Source organism: Meles meles, chromosome 3, assembly GCF_922984935.1.
Source record: "Meles meles chromosome 3, mMelMel3.1 paternal haplotype, whole genome shotgun sequence".
NCBI lineage: Eukaryota > Metazoa > Chordata > Mammalia > Carnivora > Mustelidae > Meles > Meles meles.
The window spans coordinates 118,430,356-118,442,396 of NC_060068.1; the positions used below are offsets into that span (position 1 = coordinate 118,430,356).

Sequence of the window (12,041 nt, forward strand, 5' to 3'; positions counted from 1 at the left end):
CTGGGAAGCTGATCTCCCTGCTCCCCCCAGAGGGTGTTTGAGAACAGGGCCATGACAGCCTCTCCAGGGGAGGACCAGGCAGGCAGGGACAGCTGCAGCCTAGCCGGGCGGCAACCAGCTGCTGCCTGGGAGACTGGCCAGTGTGGGGTGGGGTGGGGCGGGGCGGTCACAGCCCCCACTAGCCCCCAGTCTGAGCAGCAGAGCGTGGGAGCGGGCAACAGCCTCGAAGCTAGGTTTCGGGCTTTCACGCTGTGTTAACGGTCAGCTTGGTTAATGCTGAGCAGATGGGGGAGGGGTGCTGCCAGCTCCCTTGGGGACAGTCCCAGGGCAGACACATGCACACGCATGTGCAGAGTACAAGAGTTTCACCCGGTGGAGAGTGCCGTGTGGACTCCTCCGCCACCAGCGCTCCTTCAGACCATCACATACATGAGATGGTGCAGGTAAGACAGACCAACACAGAGGCACACACAGGTTCCTGGGGGCGCCCTAACGTAGCTGTAAGTGGATGTGAACCCAAGGTCTGGCACAGAGCCCTCCATTTGTATCAGGCAAAACTCCCAGCTTGGGGATCACTCCACCCTGTTTCCCCTCCATCCGCTGCAGGGAAGACACCAGGAACACAGAGGTTTATTTCAAAAATAATTTATAAAAGGCCATTTGCTTCTGTGTTTTTGGCAGGCTTCCAGCTGCTCAGTGAGGAGCACAGGGACCAGCGTTCTTTCCACCAAGATGCTGGGACAAGCAGCAAAGGGGAGGCAAGGGAGACCGGGGGAAATGGGGTTCAGAGGCCCAAGACCTCTCTTGGTGCAAGGAAGCAAGGAAGTTTAGGACAGCTCTACAGCTAGGTCCAGCCAAACCCCTGGATCAAAGACTGAGTGCTAAGGCCCAGGAGGCCAGGCGGAACCCCAATAGTCAGGCCATTAGAACACGGGGGCCATAAGGCAAGGGCAGGGCCTTAAGACTGGGGTTGAAGTCTGGTATGGGAATCTGAGGCCAGAGCAGGAAGCCTCAACTAGGAACCCCAGGAATAAGAACGACCTCCCCAAAGCAGAACTAGAGATCTGGGACAGTAGCCTGCAGTTGGGGCCTGGGGCCAAAGTCAAGTACTGGCAGGCTGCAGCTAAGCCAGGACTGGAGACTGCCAGCCTGCCTGACTGCACAGCCTTGGGGCCCACTCATGTCTGCCCCCCTGGGAAGGAGAAGGCACTGGGCCCCAGCGGTAGGGGGTCGTGGCAGAAGACAGAGTCGCTGGAGGAGCAGGTGCTGCTGGCATCCCCACCGGCGGGGGAGTAGGGTCCAAAGGTCAGACGGAGGTCTAGGTACTACAGGGAACAGTGCTGGTCAGTCTCAGTGCTCAGCTGGGGTGAGGGCCCGAGGGGAGTGGTCAGAGAGGGCTCGCGGGACAAGAGGGGAGCAGTACCTCCTCGGAGACGGCCAGCAGGACCTTGTCCAGTGCCTCCACCAGCTGCTTGAAAGTCGGCCTCTGGGAAGGTGCTGCGTGCCAGCACTCCCGCATCAGCCCGTACCTGGCCGACGGGGCGGAAGGGGCGGAAGGTCTGAGTTAGGGGCAGGCTTTGATGAGGCGGTCGGTAGGGCCACTCAGGGGAAGGGCATGGACACTAGGCTAGGACCTCCCCTTACAGCTGAAGAGGGGATGGTGACAGCAAATTAGGAGGCTGGGCCCTATGGCCAAGGTCAAGGCAGAGGATAAGGACTGTAAAGTGGGGGAGAGGAGGGTGAGGCCTCACAGCTCTGGGGGGCAGTTCGGGGGCCGATCCATCCGATGCCCTTCCCGCAGCAGTGAGAACAGCTCCTCCACAGGGATGCCAGGGTACGGGGAGCCCCCGAGGGTGAAGATCTCCCACAGCAGGATCCCAAATGACCACCTAGAGGCAGAACCAGGGCTCAGCAGGGCATAGCTTTGCTCCCTAGTCCCAGGGCTGGTATGGGGGACCTCGCGGGCATGATCCACCATGGAGTCTGGCAGCACTCAGGTCCTAGGGTTGTGTGACCTTTGTGTGGGGTAGGGTAGTAGCCGCCGGGAGGTGTTCCAGAGCCCCGACCTCCAGGACTTACACATCAGTCTGGTGTGTATAGACTCGATCAAACAAGGCCTCAGGTGCCATCCACTTGACAGGCAGGCGGCCCTGGATGGGACAGGTAGGGGCACTGACACCGAGTCCCACGGGTCCTGGTATCCCCCACCCACCCTTTCCAACTCTGCCCTGCCTCCCTCACGTTGCTGGTTTTCTTGTAGTAGTCAATATGGTGGACGCCACGGGCCAGCCCGAAGTCAGCAATCTTCATCACATTGTCCTCTGTCACCAGTACGTTCCGGGCAGCCAGGTCCCGGTGGATGCACTAGGGGTAGGGCAGGGGACTTAGGTTTATTAGGATGCATGGCTGGACGTTGGGCACACTGTACTTCCCAGTAACCCTAGGGGAGGCACTATCCACTCGTTTCATAGACGAAGAGGTCAATATTCAGAGGGGGACTAAAGCTGCCTTCAGGGCCCACCCCCTCCCTCTCACATGGCCTCTTCCCTTGCCCCGTTGAGTTAGGGCCTGTGAGAGGGAGGAATGGGGACAAGCAGTGTCAAATGTGTACGTATGGGGGGTATAGAAGGGCTTGGGGACGTTTAGACAGGGCAATGGAAAAGGGGCGAGAGGAAGAAGATGAGGATATTCCGTGCCGGGGAGCAGAAAACTGTACAGACGGAGCAGTGAGAATGGTCCAGAGTACTGCCCACTGCCCATACCTTCCTTGACTCTAGATACTGCATGCCTCGGGCCACCTGGTAGGCGCAGGAAACCAGGGCGGGGAAGGAGAGCGGCCCCTCACTGCTCCTCGGACCGTCAGGGCTGAGGTCAGGGCTTGGGGGCCGCCGGGCCCGCAGGAACTCCCGCAGGTTTCCCTTGGCGGCACACTCCACAATCACATACAGGGGCCCTGTCGGTGGGGGGACAGGGAGGCTGCGGAGGCTGTAGCTCCACACCCCCCCCATCCCTACCCTTAGCCCCATTCCAACGCACCTTCCCGAGTACAGACGCCCAACAGATTGATGATGTTCTTGTGCCGACCGATCAGCTTCATCATCTCCATCTCGGAGACCAGGTCTGCCAAGTCCTTGTCAGAGGCATTGTCTGCAAGCGGGGGCAGCCAGGGTGACAGACATGGGGGAGCTGGGACAGGGCCTGGAGCGCTGGACCTGAATCCCTGCTAGGTGGTGTGGTCTTGAAAAAGTCTCCTAACTTCTCTGAACCTCAGGAGCGTCTTGTCTCCAATGGGACAATGGACCGTGCCCCACGCACCGCTCTCAGAAGTTACAGGGAAGCACCAAGATCAAGGGTCTACAAAAGGTGGGCCTGTCTGTGAGTGGGACAGGAAACGGAATTCTGAACAGGAAGAAGCTCCATCTGGAGGTTTGGCGTTAGTTCCTGAATGCGGTGAGAGCTCTTGGGGGCGGGAGGCAGGCTGGCGCCCTGAGGTCAGACTGGGGCCTAGAGACCATCTGGCCTGGGAATTCAGGGAGCCACCAGTGGGGTGCAGCTCGGGGAGGCTGGGAAGAAGCTGCTCCAGATTCTCTTGAGAAGGCTGAGGAGCAGGGGCTGACCTGTGGCCCTGGGCCAATGACATACCCTCCCTGCCAGACCTCACAATGCACATTTCTCAATCCCTGCCTCCCAGAAAGTACCAGGTGGCCCCAGCTGTGCAGAGGGGATGGGGGAGCAGAACAGCGGTTTGGGCTGCTCTTGTAGAGGACGTGGGGGTAGCAGTGAGAGGCCCTGATGGTAGGTCCCCAGGTATCTCCTGTGGACTTTGGGGCTGGCGCTTGGGCTGTTCTCCCAGAGTGGTGGACACAAGAGGACGGATCTGGGAAGGGCCCAGGGTTGGGGAGGCTGAAGGTGTGGCCTGGGGGTACTCGGGAGGAATGAGGTGGAAGCCTATGAGACTGACAAGGCTATTTGAGGCTACGGCTGATGTGGCGCTAGGGCTGAGGTGGGGGTGTCTGACCCCTAGTCACCCCAAATCCTTGTAGTCATCATCCTTCCAGTGGGTAAGGTTTTATATACCAGGCACTCTCCAGGAACCTCTGGCCGGGAGGTAGGAACTACTGTTTACCCCCAGGTAACAGGTGAGCAAATAGGTTCAGGAACGGCTTGCCAAGGTTGGTAGCAGAGTTGGGCCCCAGGCCCAAGGGTGGGATCCTAGGCCCTTCTGGCCACCGGTGCTAAGCCAGTAGCACCATGAGCCTCTTCTGTTGGTCCCAAGGGCACAGCATGTCCCTCGGGGCCACCACTCACCCTTGAGCATTTTGACGGCCACAGTGCTGGCTTGGTCAGGCTGGGCGGGGTCCATGCCGAAGGCCTCTGCACGCACCACCTGCCCAAAGCAGCCCTCACCCAGCGGCTTCCCGAGCACCAGCCTGGAGATGAGACAGCCAAGGCCTCAGCCACAGAACGTCCTTCCTGCCTGGAGCCTGAATGCCCATCCTCCCTCCATGCCGCATACCTGTCCCGGGGGAACTCCCACAGTGGGTCGAGAGGTAGGTCTAGACTCACAAGGCCAGCGAGCAAGGGAGGGCCACTGGAGGAGAGACGGACACCCCGCACCAAGGAGGAGCTGGACTTGGCCGAAGAGCCCGACTCCAGGGAAAACTGGAAGGTGGGTGACTCGGTCAGCCTGCTGGAGCTGAGCTGGGGAGGCGGGTGGGCAGGCCGAGAGCTTCGCTATGGGGGACACGGTAGGGGGTGGGGAACAGCACGGTACCTGCCGGGCCAGAGGGAAGCGGGACAGCTTCTGCACAGTGGCGGGCTGCCTGGGGTGCCGGCTCAGGAGTACCTGCCCTCGATACAGCCCGGCCAGCAGCAGGAGGACAACCAAAGCCAGAGAGCCTGACACGTAGAGAATGATGTCCGTGTACCTGGCCTCAGGGGCTGCTGCTGTCCATGTGAGGTCCTCCTCTGCCCAGACACACACATAGACAGAAAACTGAGCAGTCAGTGGTTAGATGGCCAGCTCCACATCCTCTAACTCAGGCCTCACAGCTCCCAACACCCACCAAGACACTCACCACGAAAGCCACAGTGACACCCTGTCCTGCACACCCCTAACCCAGGGGTCACACGGCAGTCCCACGGGGACACACACAGAAGCACTGCGACACACGAAATTGAACACACAAACCCTCATGCCATGTCCCGAGCCCCACAGGCCAGGGGACACAGCCCGCTGCCGGAGCAGAGCGGGATTCCCGCAGCCCCTCCCGACCCCCTCGAGTGCTCACCCGGCAGCACCGTGAGCCAGGCTGACTGGTAGGAGAGGCCAATGGAGTTGCCCGCCAGGCAGGTGTATTCTCCCGCATCCTCAGCTGACACGTTCCGAAGATATAGGACTTCCACCTCTGAGCTATTGATGTCTGCTGTCTGGGGACGGGGTGGGTGGGGGGACACAGGGGTCACAACAGGGCCGGGGGCCATATTGTGGCCAGGAACGAAGCGGGAGGCCAAGCCCATACCCCCACGCCCTGTGGGAGAGCAGGAGGGTTCAGGGGCTGGTGGGCGCCAGACCTTCAGGACTTGCACGTAGGGGAAGCCGTCGGCGCCAAAACTGCTGCCGTTGACAACGATGTGCTTCAGCCACTGGATGTGGGGCTGGGCGTCACTGTATACCTTGCACAGCAGCTCCACATCGCTGCCTGCCACAGCTGTAGTGTTGGCTGGGAGCCCCGCCTGCAGGATGGGCCGGTGCGGGGACCGCTCTGGGGGCCAGGCCAGGCGGTCAACCCTGACCAGTGGCACCCACAGAAGCACCCTGGTCACCTGCCCTCAGCTCAAGGGAGGGAACTTCCTGATGTGCAACTCAGACCTTGTCTGCCCCCTGCTTACGCTGCTGCAACCTTCCATGGCTCCCTATTGCCTTTGGTGGTCAAGGACCACTTCACAGTCTAGCATTCAAAACCCTCCCCATACACAGCTCCCCGCTTAAATGCCACACCCCAGGCATACACCTCTTCACAAATGCATTGTTTTCATTACACCTAGGACCTTTATTCAGCCTGGGCTCTCTGCCTGGATGTCTTTCCCACCTTTTCTGCTCAGCTGACCCCTGTTCTTCCCGGCAAACATGACCCCCTCATCACCACCCCCGAACTTCCCTCTGACCCACTGGGACACCTAGGGCAGCTTGAGCCCATGTTGCTGGCCAGACCGTGCACTAGCCAAGGGCAGTGTTGGGTCTCCCACCCCCAGACCACCTTGCCTGCCCGTCCGCTCACCCAGCACATCCAGCAGATAGCTGTAGCGGATGCTGCCCATTGGGTTCTCCACAAGGCAAGTGTATGTGCCACGGTCCGAGGGCACCACGCTTTCCATCACCAAGCTCCAGTGTTGGTGGCGCAGCTGGGGACAGGGAAGCATCTGTGAGTGGCCATTCACCGGTGCCCACCCAGGGGTCCAGGGTGTGAAGGGGGAAGCATCTGTGAGAGGCCATTCACTGGTAGCCACCCAGGGGTCCAGGGCGCAAAGAGGCTAGATCCTGCCCACAGTGGTCTTCTCAAGTTCTCCAGGCCCTGGGGAGGCCGGGCCAAGGCCAAGAGGGATCTGAACCTTTGGTTTGTGCCTCTGAGTTTTAGCATGGCTTCTTCTTGGTTGTACCACCTGGAGCCAGTGTTTGCCCTCTCAGAGTCCCAGCTTCCTCACTGTACCATGGAGCCGACCCCACAGGGTCTTATGAGAATTAGTTGCTGAAACGCCCTACCTGCCAGTCAGTGAGCCTTCCCACTTTACAAGGAAAGCTGAGGCTGAGAGATTAAGTCACGTGAGGGAGCGGAGTGGGGACTTGAATCGAAGCTGTCCCAGTCTGCGATCTAGCGCTCCTTCTAGGGCCTGCAGCTGCCTTCCTCATTGAAGAAGGAATGACTTCTAGGCCGGAGCAGATCAACGGGAGAGTGAAAATGGAGGAGCAGATGGTCTTGGAACCTGGAGACTCACCCGAATGCCTCCAATGCGATGCTCCCCATGGAAATCCTGTCCGTCTTTAAGCCAGCGGATGGTGGGTGTGGGGTTGCCTGCCGCTGGACAGCGGAACTTCACAGTGTTCCCAGCAGGCACTGCGTGCAGTTTCTTCTCCATGCGTTGAGGGTGTGTCCAGTAGGGTGCTGGGAGGGAGGGGGAAGGCAAACTTACTGCCCGAAGGATGATCACCTGTTTCCACACAGGTCCCTTCTTCTCACTGACCAGCTGGGAGGGAGGGAAATGAGTCCCTGAGGACTCGTACTGACCTTGCTGGGGGTAGATGTGCCCATTCAAGGGGCCCCCGTGGGCCTTAGGGTCCTCATTGCCATTGCTGGAGGTCAAGGAGTCTATGTCAGGGACAAAGAGAGCCATCTGAAGTCTAGGATGGGGACAGTCTCTCTCCCCAGGCACCCTTTAGCCCCTGCTATACCCCCTTACCATCCACAACCAAGGTAACATTGTGCAGGACATGCATGGAGCCTCGTGCCAGGCAGAGGTAGCAGCCAGCATCCTCCGGTAGGAAACTGGCGATCTCCAAGCGGCCCCTCCAGCCTCGTACCCGGCCAGCAGGTGGTAGGCGACTGCCCTCCTTGTACCAGTGGCCACCACGCTCAGCCCACCCACAGCACAGCCGCACAGGCTGCCCGAGGGCCACGGTCAGCTCCTGCTCTTGCTGCTCGGGGCCAGGGGCCAGGCAGGGCTCTGTGGGCCAAGGGTAGAGGTCAGTGAGCCCCCCAGAGCCCAAGCTGAGGGAGCCCTCTGTATGGGGAACATGCTGCACAGGCGGGACACAGCATACCTTGACACATGCCGGACCCCCACTGCTCCTCAACATAGACACCTGTCATCACATGCTACCGACACTGTATATAAGGCCACTGCCATGCTTCTGGTGCACATCACACACGTGGTGCATAGCACACATGCTGGACTGGACACGCCGTTGCCCCCCACACACACACCCCACATGCTACAGGTGCCACACCTCCGGGGCACAGCACACCCACAGTGCATACACCACACATGCTGCTGGGACTCCCAAACCACACACCCGGTGCACAGAACACACACGTGTGCATGTGCGCACACGCACACACACACACACACACACACACACACACACACACGGCGAGGGGCTCACCACCAGCTCTGCAGCCCAGCTCAGGACCCTCACCCTGCAAGGCCATTCCTCTCTTGTGGACATAGAGATAGGTGGATGCTTGCTGGGAGCCAGATACCGAGTCTTAATGGTTGGATCCTGCCCTGCTATCACCTCCTCAGGGACTGGGCCAGGTCCTTCCCAGGTTTGCTCAGCTAGTAGCCCCCCTCCAGGTGCCCACCCCTGCTCCCTTCTCCCACCTTAAAGGCCATACCTAGCTGCATTTCCTCAGAGGCTTCAAGGGACAAAGTGGGAGCCCCAGGCACCTCCACCAGGACCCCCAAGAGGGCCAACAGCAGCCACATATCCTTCCCGCTGCTCCCAAGGACCCAGGCTGGGCTTAGCACCAACTGCCTTTCTGCAAAGGAGGGAGAAGGGCAGGCACCTTTGGGGGTGCTATTCCCCTGTTCTGCAGATGAAGAAACTGAGACTGGAAGTGGTCAGAAGACTTGTCCCCCCACCCCCACACAGTAGTGCGGCAGAGATCGGGCAGACACTGGAAGTGGCTCTGCTGTGGCCAGAGCCCAAAGCGTCTTCACAGTAGGTTGTGCAGGGGGGGCAGGGCCAGGCTTCCTGCTCTCCTCCGGTCCTGCTGAGACCCTGGCACAAGTTCACAGAAAGGGCAGTTTGGGGATTCTTTCCTCGGAGGAAAGCAGAGAATGGAGACATATCTTCTGCTCGCTCTCAGCACACATAATTTATTTTTTGCTGAATAAATGAATTTATTGCTGAAGAACCAAAAAAAAAAAAAAAGAAAAGAAAAGAAATCTAATACAAGGCCAAACTTCAGCATCTGGATGTTATCTGATCTGACCCACACTCCTGGCATTGCTGACATTTTCATGGCCAGCTTTGACTACCTTCAGTGGCAGAGCACTCACTCCTAACACAGCAGCACATTCATGGCAATCAAAAGTTCTTCCTCATTCTGAACCAGAATGCTGGGAATACATCTGCTTTTTGTGTCCTCACAGCTCCGTTGGAGGCAACACGGGCTCTGTGTCCAACAAAGCCAAGTTCCAATTCTGACTCTTACCAACTTACAAGTCCCTGTCCCTCTCGGGGTGCTGTCCTCGGAGGACTGATTGGAGGATAAAAGAGACCATATGTAGGGGCTGAAAACACAGAATGTTGGCATGTTCTTCCCTCCTTCCCCCTTCCCCCGCCCTCCGTGACGGTCACCCTGGGTCTGCCCTTGGCCAATTACCTCCCATTCTGGTGCAGTTCCTGTCAGGTATGAGGTACACACCCACCCTATCCATATGTCGCCAAGGATGTCACCATCTCCCGAAAGGAACTCTCAAAACAGCCCAAGCTGAGGCAGGGGAAGGGGTGACCAATGCAGTCCCAGGGTACTACTGGCTATTAGCTGGGGCTCCATAAGTCAGGAGGCACTGATGTCTCTGAATCTACCTTGCCCAGGAAGCCCACTGCACTCTCTCTTCAGCCACTACCCCCCTTCCAGCTCTGGCTCCAAGACAGGGGGTACTCAGCTTGTCCGGGCCAAAGCCATCATCTCCCCCTTCCAACTGCTCCTTCCCTGGGTTGCTCCTGCAGCTTGGGCATCATTTCTTCCCATCCACCTTCACTGCCTCCCCCCTCCACCTCCAGTCCCATCTGCCTCCTCAGTCCTTCCCCTGTCCATCTCACCTCCTTTGCTTGGACCCAACGCAGGCCATGGTCATCTCCAGCTTGGGCCTTTGCAAATATCTCCCTTGACACTCTAGCCTCTACTCTCCAGCAGGGCTTTAGAAATTACAAGTATCTGCCATGTCACCACCCTATATACCCCAGTTCTCAAGCCCTTAATGGCTGCCCATATCCAGCAGTATCCAATCCAGTTTATCCAGCATTCTAGGCCTCCCTCCTTGCCCTTGTCCTTGTCAGTATCTTTGGTTGCACAGTCTGCTCCTTCAGCCTCTTCAGCACTAAAGCCATTGGCTTTAAAAACTGGGCATGTCTTCTCTCTTGCCCATACATACCTCTGTGTCCCCATTTCTCTTCTCCACCTTAACCAGATGCCACTGTCCTTGCACCCACCCCCAGTTTCCATGGCCCTCCTCCATAGAATCCCCCAACCTGCAGAGCAGCCCTCTGGTCCACAGCTCCAGCTGGGAGAGGGGCGGGGAAGCCTAGGGATTTTATTCCCATTCCTAGGCTGCCCCGACCTTGTAACCTCAGGATCCTTCATTGTCGGATCACACCCAGCCACAGACAGACCCACCCACCGCCTTGCTCAGGGGCTGAAGGGCCTGACTCTGGCATCAGACAGTCCTGGGTTCTCCTCCAGCCTCCCGCATTCAAGCGGGGGAGACCCTGGAGCAAATGACTGCACCTCTCGGATCCTCAGCTTCCTCATCTCTACTCGGGGCGCGCAGACGGTCCAGCAGAGGGACCAGGCGCTCTCCTTCCTCCACCCCCTACCCGGTCACCCTGGGGGGAGGTGCGAGTCGGCAGGTCCTGAGGGGGAGCTGCAGAGACAGCCCGCCCGCCCCCGCTCGGGTGGGCAATGAGTAACCAGCTCCGTAGCCAGGGTGCTCTTTGGACGGAGCGGGACAAAAGGCCCTGTGTGCGCTGCGGGTTACTGATTTACCGTCTCCTCCACCCCCCTTCCGAGAGGACGCCTAGGTCCCCAGTGCTGGGAGGGGGCAGATCCCTGAGCCCCGCTGCCGCTCGCCCTCTGGCGGTGGGGAGTGCACCCTGGGCCCGCAAGGGGTCCAGGCTCACCTCGAGCCTCCGCGGTCCCGCTCCAGGCACAAGGTGCCGGCTCACCTGGGTCCTCCGCCGCCCCGCTCCCAGCTCCCGCCAGTCTCGACACCCGCACCCAGCGGGGACCGCAAACTCAGCTGGGGCGCTCCTCCGCCCCGGGCCAGAGAGCCAGGAATGCACCCGCGACAGCGGCGTGGCCGCGGGAGGCCCAGTGCCCCGCCCACCTCGCGCCCCGCCCTCCTGGACCAGCTCTTCCTAACAGCGGCTGGGCGGGGGTACAACCCAGCGCCCCGCCCACCTCCAGCTTCCTGAGCCAGCTCTATCAAGACAACCAGGACGCAGCTTGTAGCGCAGCATCCCGCCCACTTGGAGACCAGTCCCGAAACCCAACCGAGCAGAAGCCGAGTGGCCCACAGGGCCAGCCCAATCCCGGGCCCCGCCCCAGCCTGCTACACACCCCATCAGACTCCGCCTCTTTTGCCGCTCCCAGACCCGGCTTCCAAGTTCCAGTGACTTGTCCTCTGCTCTTCACCCTTTTTAGGGAGCAACACCCAGCAGTTCTGATGGGCGAACCTCAACAAACCTGGCTACTCTGTCTTCTGTGCAAACACCATACAGTGGCTAGGAGATCCCCTCTGCCACCAAACACCCCCATTCATTCTCTGCACAACCTTTGCGGTGATATTTGAAATACATAATCTGGCGAGCGCCTAGCTGGCTCAGTCAGAGGAGCATGCGACTCGATTTTGGGGGTGTGAGTTTGAACCCTACGTTGGGTGTAGAGATTACTTAAAATCTTTTTTTAACGGGCGTCTGGGTGGCTCAGTGGGTTAAGCCTCTGCCTTCGGCTCAGATCATGCTCTCAGGGTCCTGGGATGGAGCTCTGCAAGGGGCTCTCTGCTCAGCGGGGAGCCTGCTTCCCCCTCTCTCTGACTGCCTCTCTGCCTGCTTGTGATCTCTCTCTCTGTCAAATAAGTAAATAAAATCTCTTTTTAAAAAATCTTTTTTAAAAAAGAGATTTTATTTATTTGAGGGGGGAGGGGCAGAGGGAGAGGGGCAAGCAGACTCCGGGCTGCGCAGGAGCCCAAGGGTGGTTGGATCCAGGAACCCTGAGATTATGACCTGAGCCAAGCCAGGCACTTAAGCAACTGAG

At 59.2% G+C, this 12,041-nt stretch overlaps 1 protein-coding gene across 3 annotated transcripts; it reads right to left on the reverse strand.

Annotated features, from left to right (window-relative positions):
• Positions 1-660: 660 nt before the first annotated feature.
• Positions 661-11,099, reverse strand: FGFR4 (fibroblast growth factor receptor 4). Of its 3 annotated transcripts, none has more exons than XM_046000640.1 (18): positions 10,952-11,099; positions 8,394-8,537; positions 7,459-7,722; positions 7,287-7,367; positions 6,997-7,163; positions 6,282-6,405; positions 5,575-5,765; positions 5,292-5,430; positions 4,775-4,968; positions 4,517-4,662; positions 4,309-4,430; positions 3,037-3,147; positions 2,763-2,953; positions 2,242-2,364; positions 2,080-2,150; positions 1,752-1,889; positions 1,424-1,529; positions 661-1,325 (listed from the first exon to the last, which is right to left on the reverse strand). In XM_046000640.1, the coding sequence occupies exons 2-18, from the start codon at positions 8,482-8,484 to the stop codon at positions 1,179-1,181; spliced, it is 2,406 nt and encodes an 801-aa protein (XP_045856596.1). In that variant the 5' UTR covers positions 8,485-8,537; positions 10,952-11,099; the 3' UTR covers positions 661-1,178. The 3 variants fall into 3 exon arrangements, with proteins under 3 accessions (XP_045856596.1, XP_045856597.1, XP_045856598.1); XM_046000641.1 differs by having other exon boundaries at positions 10,907-11,099; XM_046000642.1 differs by lacking the exons at positions 7,287-7,367; positions 7,459-7,722; positions 8,394-8,537.
• Positions 11,100-12,041: the final 942 nt, after the last annotated feature.